Source organism: Penaeus vannamei, chromosome 6, assembly GCF_042767895.1.
Source record: "Penaeus vannamei isolate JL-2024 chromosome 6, ASM4276789v1, whole genome shotgun sequence".
Lineage (NCBI taxonomy): Eukaryota > Metazoa > Arthropoda > Malacostraca > Decapoda > Penaeidae > Penaeus > Penaeus vannamei.
The window spans coordinates 1,716,341-1,726,340 of record NC_091554.1 but is presented as its reverse complement, the minus strand read 5'-3'; the positions used below and the strand labels follow the sequence as shown (position 1 = coordinate 1,726,340).

At 35.3% G+C, this 10,000-nt stretch overlaps 4 protein-coding genes across 4 annotated transcripts in view; all 4 read right to left on the bottom strand.

Annotated features, from left to right (window-relative positions):
* The window catches only part of LOC113801128 (neurotrophin 1-like), a 1,154-nt gene extending 809 nt beyond the window's left edge, over nucleotides 1-345 (bottom strand). Inside the window, exons 1-2 of the mRNA XM_070122311.1 lie at nucleotides 299-345; nucleotides 1-40 (exon numbers count right to left, since the gene is read on the bottom strand). The exon at nucleotides 1-40 is cut by the window's left edge and continues 809 nt beyond it. Coding sequence (XP_069978412.1) covers nucleotides 1-40; nucleotides 299-316 — 58 coding nt within the window. The 5' untranslated portion in view covers nucleotides 317-345. The remainder of the gene's footprint in view (nucleotides 41-298) is intronic.
* Nucleotides 346-1,832: 1,487 nt separating this feature from the next.
* On the bottom strand, nucleotides 1,833-2,762 carry LOC138861890 (uncharacterized). Its single transcript, XM_070122309.1, has one exon. It carries the CDS (start codon nucleotides 2,760-2,762, stop codon nucleotides 2,043-2,045), a length of 720 nt encoding a protein of 239 aa, XP_069978410.1. The 3' UTR covers nucleotides 1,833-2,042.
* Nucleotides 2,763-6,611: 3,849 nt separating this feature from the next.
* LOC113801073 (neurotrophin 1-like) lies at nucleotides 6,612-7,873 on the bottom strand. The gene is made up of 2 exons (XM_070122308.1): nucleotides 7,827-7,873; nucleotides 6,612-7,569 (listed from the first exon to the last, which is right to left on the bottom strand). The coding sequence occupies exons 1-2, from the start codon at nucleotides 7,842-7,844 to the stop codon at nucleotides 6,835-6,837; spliced, it is 753 nt and encodes a 250-aa protein (XP_069978409.1). The 5' UTR covers nucleotides 7,845-7,873; the 3' UTR covers nucleotides 6,612-6,834.
* A 1,683-nt stretch (nucleotides 7,874-9,556) lies between these two features.
* The window catches only part of LOC113801082 (uncharacterized), a 1,109-nt gene continuing 665 nt past the window's right edge, over nucleotides 9,557-10,000 (bottom strand). Inside the window, exon 2 of the mRNA XM_027351901.2 lies at nucleotides 9,557-10,000. This exon is cut by the window's right edge and continues 500 nt beyond it. Coding sequence (XP_027207702.2) covers nucleotides 9,781-10,000 — 220 coding nt within the window. The 3' untranslated portion in view covers nucleotides 9,557-9,780.

The following is a 10,000-nucleotide window of genomic DNA, read 5'->3' as shown; positions in this document are numbered from 1 at the left end:
TCTGGTCGGCCAGAACTGCGACCGCCAAAGACAGCGAAATCTGCAACATAGAAAATGATATGTGCATATTCATGAAGTTATTATCCTTTATATACATTGCATACACAGCCACACCTACACGCACGGATGTACAACTGTGTGTGCGTGTATATAGCCTATAATATATAGATATATATGAATAGATAGATATAAATATATGTTTTTATAGTACATGTGCAAAGTTAGTTGTTTACAAAGACGTGGATATATAAACTGAATTCAGAAAAAAAATATTCATTAGAAGATAACGTGAACTCACCAAGTATCGGAAAGCCATGCTTACAATCCCAGCTCTCGGCGCGTTCTGACTGTAGCGACCGTGATGACGGGCGTCCTTTATATAGCGAATAGCAGCTCCCCCCCCTCCCCCTCCCCCCTCTTCTACCTCCATATGTTCGAACGGCGAAAGTAATTCAACCTTCATTCATTAGTCCTGTTTGTATTTTCTATATATGTAGCATCCGTACTATATGTTTTTTTTTTTTTTTTTTTTTTTTTACATGTATATGCTCACCCACACAAATACACACAATGTATCATTTTCCATATAGACGTATATATATGAATGAACACACATCCATATATATATATGTGTGCATATCACACACATACATATGTACACACATTACGTATAATACCCATCCCCAACCCCACACGCCTATGCATATATACACGCACGTTTGAAAATGGCTTCCATACGTGTTTTTCATCAATTCTATTAATTTAATTACTAATGTTATCATGCCATGGTTATTCTCACTTGCTTTATTAACGTTATTGTTGTCAGTGTTATCATGATCCAAGTGATTTTTTTCAGAACTCAAAAAGTTAAGGGCAGATTTTAATGAAAATCTGTCTGGAGGCGTTCCTTAGCCTAAATAGGGGGTCTAAATAGGGTATCACTAGATTGGTGTTGACCCGGATCATGATCGAGATCCTGCATTTTTTTTTTTTTTTACATGAATGCACCAGTTACCCATATATATAAGGTTATTATCATTATCTATATAACCTCCACCAAGGAAGTTATGTTTACAGACGTCACCAGTGCGCTTGAGAAAGAGCTAATTTAAATTCTTCAAATGCGAATATTTTTATTGCATCAGAGGCCCTATTGCCGTGGCGGAGGTATGCGATCTCTAAGTGCTTCTAGTTACCATTGTTATCATTTTTAGTATTTTTATCAATGTTACTATCAGTATCACTATTATTACCATTTTTCTCATTGTCATTATTTTTTTTCTGTATCTATTTCATTATTATTGTTATTAATATCATTACTATAACTTTTATTTTGTATTATAATTGTAATGAATATAATTACCTATAATATCATTTTTATTAGTAGTAGTAATTTCTTTTATCATTTGCTTTTTACTATCATCATTATTAAAACCACTGTCATCGTTACTAAATATTGTTTGGTTTCATCATTTCTTTCATCTCTATCCTTGTTATTATCAAAATTATTATTATTATCATTCCTATTATCATTACTCGTATGAAATGTAGCATCATTATTATTCATATCTTTATTAGTGTTGTTACTATAACTTCATCGTGTTTAAAATTTATTGTTATTGATATCAATTTTGATATCACTATTGTTCCGTGAAATTATCACCTTTGCCATTATTAATGAAATTATTGTTGTTTTAATGTTATTACTATTGACGTTTTACTTCAGTTAATGTATGGATAACATTTATGCACCAGGGAGTATAAAAACATGTGATGAGTTCAACAATGATTTATTCATATATCACGATAGATGCCTCGCATCTATTACACGGGTACCCCGAAAAGAATGTTGAAAAGGAGAGAGAGAGCAGCGGTGAGAGCGTTCCTACGGTTCCAGGCATGACTACTGGTGATAAGTGAAGAAAGTAGTTCGCCAGTCTTCTCCCTTTAAAGGGCTTACAGGGGTTGTTGGTGGTTCCGTGGAAGCCATGGTGTGTTAGTGTGTGAAGAGGCGATTCGTTGAGAAGCGTTGTGGTGGCGTGTTAGGCGGGAAGGTGGCATGAGCAGGCAGATGGCATCTTGTAGATGTCGATGAAGAGGCCCTTGTAGGGGTCACATGGGTCGTAGGAGAGGAGTCGGTGGTACACTGACTTCTGGGTGCAGTGGCTCTGGTAGCAAGGAGCAAGGGCGCGGCAAGCAGCCTCTGGGAACAGACAAGTCTCGAGGCGGGCAGTCTGGCTGTAATAGTGAACGTCGTTGACAATGACGCGCCACTTGCCGTCCACATTCTGGGCACGCTTGGGCATGGCATACACCACTTCGGAGGGACAGATGTAACCCTCAGGACCAGCCCAGTGGGTGGCATCGTAGGGAGAGTCCCCAGTGGAGGCCCCAGTGTAGTAAGAGTAGTCGAAGGCCTCCTCCTGGTCCTTGGTAATCATGTCTACCAGGTCGTCAGCAGACTGGTCGGCGACGTCAGCGTACTTCTTGGCGAAGAGGTGATCGGCAGTGATGGCAGCCTTGATCTCGTACTCGGGATACTCAGCGTCTTCCAAGCAGTAGGAGAGAGTGGAGTTGTCAGCGCATGCGGGGGCCACACTTGGGTCGCAGTAAGCGTGCTCATAGGCCTGCTTGTGGCCGTAAGCAGGCGCATGATGAGCGTAAGCAGGCTGTGGGTGATGTCCATATGCTGGAGGGTGGACGGAGCCCAGAACGACCACGGCGCATGCCAGAACGACCGACTGTAAAGCAAAGATTAGCATTGAAATGCAATAAACTTTTCGTAAAGTCCAAATTCTTCAGATAGTACATTCAAGACTAACAACCTACCAGTGTAAGAGCCATGATGACACGAGCAGAGATACTGTTGGTCATTCGTTATTATCGAGTTTATATACTCCAGGTATGCGTTAGCCAATCCCACGCAGTACAAACCTGAGCGACTCCAAGGTTTAATCTACGTGAAAGTAAATATGTATACATATAGTAAACGTATGTATACACATATATGTATATACATATATACATTTATATATATACATATATACATTTATATATGTATACACATACACATATATAATGCTTGCCTAAGCGAGCACAGCACAAATCCGCATTTTTTTTTCTTTTTTTTTTTTTTTTTTTTGTACATGGGTGCAAAGGCGTAGAACTAGATATAGAATTAAACATATTTTTCTGATTCACTTCTGTTCACACGTAGTCATGCACACACTCGCACACATATATAGACACATATACGCTTGTTTATGTATTCAGTACATATATTACGTTAATTTGGTTATTTTTCGCAAATTTCATCAATTCTTAAGCCACACAAATAGTGCTGTCCCAACACACAACACCTTTCGTTCAGCTATAAAGATAACGAACAACATTACCAATAACGGAGGCAATTAAGCCACGACCGAGCGCCTGGGACTCATTAACCCTCATGGTCGCCTTCCTCCCATGAACAAGCGGGCTATTTCGCCATGCTTCTCTGGGTAATCAAGCTATTATGCGGTGACTTTTACTTCATAAACGCAGTGACAACTGCCGCCCGTCGCCATTTCAGCAGCCTGTATCCATTCAGGAGAGACCGCCCAAATTACAGAAGAGTACAATGGTATGGAAAGGAAACGGAAGAGAACATGTCAGTCATTGAAGTGACTCCGCTGATGAAAGAAAAAGCTAATATATATATATATATATATATATATATATATATATATATATATATATATATATATATATATATATATATATATATATATATATATATATATATATATATATATATATATATATATATATATATATATATATAGTTAGGTACATAGATATATGTTTGAGAAAAGCAAACTCTCAGCATCTACAAGATCCCATCTCCTTCGTCCTCCCACCTTTCTCCGTGAAACGCCATCACAACGCTCCTTGAAGAAGCGTTTATGTTTGGCAAAAATGTCCTGACTTTCCCTACCGATGTTTTCCCGAGTGGTGGAAAAATATATAGAAATAACAATGGCAACAACAATGTTTTTCATAATGTGAAATTACATTATCCTCATGCTCAGATATTTCATACAGTCATGATCATGTAAACATACATTATATATTTATCTATCTATCTATCTATCTATATATATATATATATATATATATATATATATATATATATTTATCTATTTATCTATATATTTATATATATGTATGCGTATATATGTATATGCTTATGCAAAAATATACCATGCACACATATAAGCTTTTGCGAATATAAGTACATCTAACATACTTTTCATGAATATATATCATATATATATACACACACACACACATATATATATATACACTTACACACGTATACTCTCACGCACATATAAGTGTGCGTGTATACATGAGTAAATATATACACACATATGTACATGGAATTATGTATACATACGTATAAACATACATATATATGTGTGTGCACACTTGAATGTATACTGTATGCATATATATACATACATTTGTGTATATACATACGTTTGTGTATATACATACATGCATACATACATGTGTGTGTATGTGTGCGTGTGTACATGTGTAGATATATATGTATATACATGCAAATACGTATATATACTTGCATACCCATACACACAAAAAATGTGTGTATTTACACTTAAATGTATACTGTATATATAAACTATACATATGTATGTATATCCGTAACCTTATACGTATATTTATATTCCCGTGTGTGTGTTATATTTATTCTAATTATGAAATGGAAAATATTTAGATATCAAATAAGTAAAATATCCATTTTCATATTTCACAAAAGAAAGTGATTTAGATGTCACTTGTAATTAGTTCTCATTTCTTTACATATCACCCCAAATAGAAAGCTATAAAACTGCTTTCTTCACGTACTTTACAACTTTCTATGGACGGTATGCCTTGTTCCCACGGCGGTAACGATCTTATAATATTGTTGAATTTATGTTAAATTCACTCTTCGAATGTGGCTTGAGATCAGGTGTTTGGAGACTAATGTTCAATGGAGTAGCGATCGTGGTCACCCGATAACTTTGCAGGAACTACTGAATGTCATGAAGAGGTTTTGCATATTGGAGAAATAAATAACGAAACTGAGTGAATAAGGGAACAGTCATCGGCCTCATCGCCAAGTTCAAGGCCAAGTTCATGGGGAAGGGAACCGCCACTTGGCAAGTGATGGAGGCCCCAGGCCCAAGGTGTCCATTAAGATAATTGTGATGGTATGATGACGGCAGTTGGAGTGTTAATCACCTTTAACAGGCAGGTTAGGTAAGAAACAAAGCCCCAGACCCTCTGAATCAGCGAGTGTCCACACTACTCTGTAAGGCGATGAGGGCGTGGAGCAAAGTACAGGCGACTGAACAGCTGAGTGATGAAAGGAAGAGATGAAATGACTGCATTTGTCAAAAGGCACAGCGACCGGGACTTGTGTGTATATATATACACACAAACACACAACACTAAACATGCACACACACACAATGATACACACACAAAAATATGTATGTATATATGTATATACACATAAATAGGCACATGGGTATATATATGGATATATATGATGTAGATATGTTCTATAGATATGTATATATGTATGCATATATGGACACATACATGCATATATGTTATATCTACATATATGTATATATAAATATACACATATGTATGTATATTTATACACATATACATATATATACATATATATATATACTTCTATATATATGCACATATATAGAGAGAGAGACGACCAAACGCTTGTGAATATATATGTATATGTATATATATATATATATATATATATATATATATATATATATATATATATATATATATATATATATAGACACGCACAACAACGCACATGAATATATATATATATATATATATATATATATATATATATATATATATATATATATCTATATATATATATATATATATATATATATATATATATATATATATATATATATATATATATATATATATATATATATATATATATATATATATATATATATATGGATATACTTATATATATTCATATCTATATACATAATATATGTATATGTATATATACATATATATATATATATATATATATATATATATATATATATATATATATATATATATATATCATAACTATATAAGAGAATATCCAATCGCGCTCATGGTATGAGTGATGAGAATGACGTTCATTTCTTTCTGTTTATTCCTTCTCATTTGTTTCTAGATCGTCAGATTATAAAAAGACATTTGGATACAAATGGAAGAAAGCTTTAAATGTATCCTAAATAAACTATAACAAAATTAAAACTATGCCAAACGCACATTTCTTATGAATTGCGTCTTCAATGAATTCAAAGATTTTGATATTGGAAGGGATATTGAAAGCTCAAGTACAAAAAAAAATTTATATTTTTTCACAAGAGGGGAATTTAGACGTAATTTGAAATCAGTCATTTCTTTCGAGATGTTTATTGCTGAATTCGTATGAAGTTCATTTCACCCATGATGTGGCTTGAGATCAGGTGTTTGGTGGTAGAATGAAATCTAAGATACATAAAATATTTATTTTCATGTTTCACAAGATGTCATTTGAAATCAGTTATCATTTCTGTCGACTTTACCATAGAAAGATGACTAGAGAACTGCTTTCTTCACGTACTCGACGACTTTCCATGGACATTCCATGCACATCTGTTTCCAGGACGCTAATGATGTTAAACTATTGATGAATTCATATTAAAATAATTTCCCCGCTAATATGGCTTGAGATCAGGTGTTTGGTGACTAATGGTCGATGGTGTAGGCGCCCAAGAGACAAGCACAGCTGGCGGGAAGCTTGAAGGTCTCGATGGCGAAGGGGAAGTACTGATCATAGGAGTCGTAGACAAGGAAGCGGTGGTAGACGGACTTCTGCAGACACTTGGACTCGTAGCACTCAGGCACCAGAGGACATGCATCGGCGGAAGTGAGACACTCTTCGATGCGTGTAGTCTGAGTGAGAGTCTGATAATGGGCATCGATATTGTTGACAACCACACGCCATTTTCCCTCGGTGTTCAGGGCACGAAGGGGCCTGACGTAAGCGGTCTCTGATGGGCACAAGTAAGTTTCCTCCTCCAGGGTGTTTGGTCGGTCGACAGACAGCTCGGTGTTGAGGTCGGCGACGTCAGCATAGAGGGAGAGGAGCTTCTCGTAGTGGTACTCTGCTGCGTGTTTGATCTCGTAGGTGGGATAGTGGTCGTCCTCGAGGCACCAAGCTTTGGTTGTGTTGGTAGCACATGCTGGCACAGCAGGCTCGTGTTGATGCTCATAGGAAGGCTGTGGGTGATAAGCGGGAGCAGGGTGGTAGGCAGGTTGTGGATGGTATGAAGGCTGAGTGTGGTAGGTCGGTTGATGGTGGTATGAAGGACTTGCGTGGTGAGAGGAACTGTGATGGGTGACAGCAGGAGCACCGCCGAGACTGATGCTGACGTGTGAGGTCTGGTCGGCCAGAACTGCGACCGCCAAAGACAGCGAAATCTGCAACATAGAATACAGTAAAGTGTGTGCCTATCTATGAAGGTTGTATCCATTATATACATAATACATACGGCCACACCTATACACACAAATATACATATTGTGTGTGCAAGAGTATATGTAAATATATTTGAATACCTCCATATATTAAAAAAAAAAAAAAAAAAAAAAAAAAGTTCTTTATATTACATGTACAAAGATCGATTTCATAAACAGTATTCTGAAGATATTTTCCTCAGAAGATAACGTGAACTCACCAGGTATCGTAGAGCCATGCTTGCACTCTCAGCTCTCGGCGCGTTCGAACTGTAGCGACCGTGATGATTGGCGTCCTTTATATAGGCAACAAATCCCCCCCCCCCCCACACACACACACACGCACCCAACCCCGCCCGTTCTTCCATATGTTCGAACAGCGAAAGTAATTCAGCCTTCATTCGAGAGTCTTTAAGGTGTATTTGCAGTTTGTATTTACTCTACGTGTATCATCCGTAAAACAAACATTTGCACGTGTACACATACCTACACATGTATACATTTTAAATACGCATAATTATGAACTGATACTCACGGATACCAATAAAGTATTATATATATATGTATATATGCATATATTTACATATACATAGATATACATACATATACATATATATACATATACATATATACACATATACATACATATGTATATGTATATATACATATACATATAGAAATGTATATATACATATGCATACATATGTATATATATATATATACATATATATTTGATGCATATGTATATATACGTAATATATAAATGTATTTATGTATGTATGCGTGTTTATGATATATATACGTACACGTGTGTGTGTGTGCGTGTGCAGGTCATTATTTGATTCATGTCTTTGTTATTATGTTTGTTTTATATTCAAAGTATCATTAACTAAATCACCAATGGCATCGTATATTTTGAAAAACGATGTTTTTCATTGATACTAATGATGTAGTTATTGGTGTCATTATGTATGTCACGGTTATTAACACTATTGCCTTATCACTTTTGTATCAGTATTATTTCCTATCTGCATTAATGATGTTACTCTTATTGTTTCTTTTATTCTCAGTAATATTATGATTATCATTATTGTCGTTAGTATCATTATGATTACCATTCCTTATTCATATTACTGTTACTGTCCTTATTAATAATGTTATTGGTCTTATTATTCTTCCTATTATTTTCATTATAATTTTTATTATCATTATAATTATCATTACTATTATTATCATTATCACCATAATCAGTATTATTATCATACTTGTATTTTTTGTCATTATTATTAATAATATCATGGATGTTATTATTTCTTTCATTAGTACAGTTATTATCTATTCATACTATATATTTTTTCATTTTCATCATAAATAATATTATGAACATTATCTTCATATATTCTATCATTATCATCATTTTCATCATCTATCATCAATGCTTTATGCCATTTTTATTAGGATCATTATTATTTATCATTATCAGGATTGGTATGAGCATTTGTATTTGTTTCATTTTTATTGTTATTTTAATCATTATTATCATCATTGATATCTTTATTTCTTGTATCAATTGTAGTATCATTATTATTCATATTATATTTCTATCATTGTTACTATGAAATCATCATTATCATTTTCAGACTTTATCATTATTGGTATCTGTGTTGGTATCACCAGTATTACTATTATTATCAGTATTATTATCAATACTATCATTATTATTATTATTATTATTTTACTCTTCTTAATGCTATTACCGTTGTTTTAGTTGTAATTATTATCATTATTATTACTGTCATCATCACCTTTCACTGGCTGTGAAATCTGAATTCAACAACGGAGATCATCTAACCTTCGAAATACACAATCGTAATGCACTATCTTCTGTATATGCATATTTTCTATGTGCGAAAAGGAGCAAATCATATAAGTTTAACAATGATTGATTTATTAGAAATATAGTTGACTTCGCATCTACCTCTTACTTGGATGAAAGGAAAAGGAAATTGTAAAAAAAGAGAGCATGACTACTGGCGTTACGTGAAGAAAGCAGTTCTCCAGTCACGTGGGTGTTCTCCGCTTGAAGGGCTTACAGGGATTGTTGATGGTTCCATGGTGGCCATGGAGTGTTAGTGTGAGAAGAGGCGATTCGTTGAGAAGCGTTGTGGTGGCGTGTTAGGCGGGAAGGTGGCATGAGCAGGCAGATGGCATCTTGTAGATGTCGATGAAGAGGCCCCTGTAAGGGTCACATGGGTCGTAGGAGAGGAGTCGGTGGTACACTGACTTCTGGGTGCAGTGGCTCTGGTAGCAAGGAGCAAGGGCACGGCAAGCAGCCTCTGGGAACAGACAAGTCTCGAGGCGGGCAGTCTGGCTGTAATAGTGAACGTCGTTGACA

Coding starts and splice junctions, on each gene's coding strand:
- LOC138861890 (XM_070122309.1), bottom strand. CDS start 2,762: ATGCTAATCTTTGCTTTACAGTCGGTCGTTCTGGCATGCGCCGTGGTC.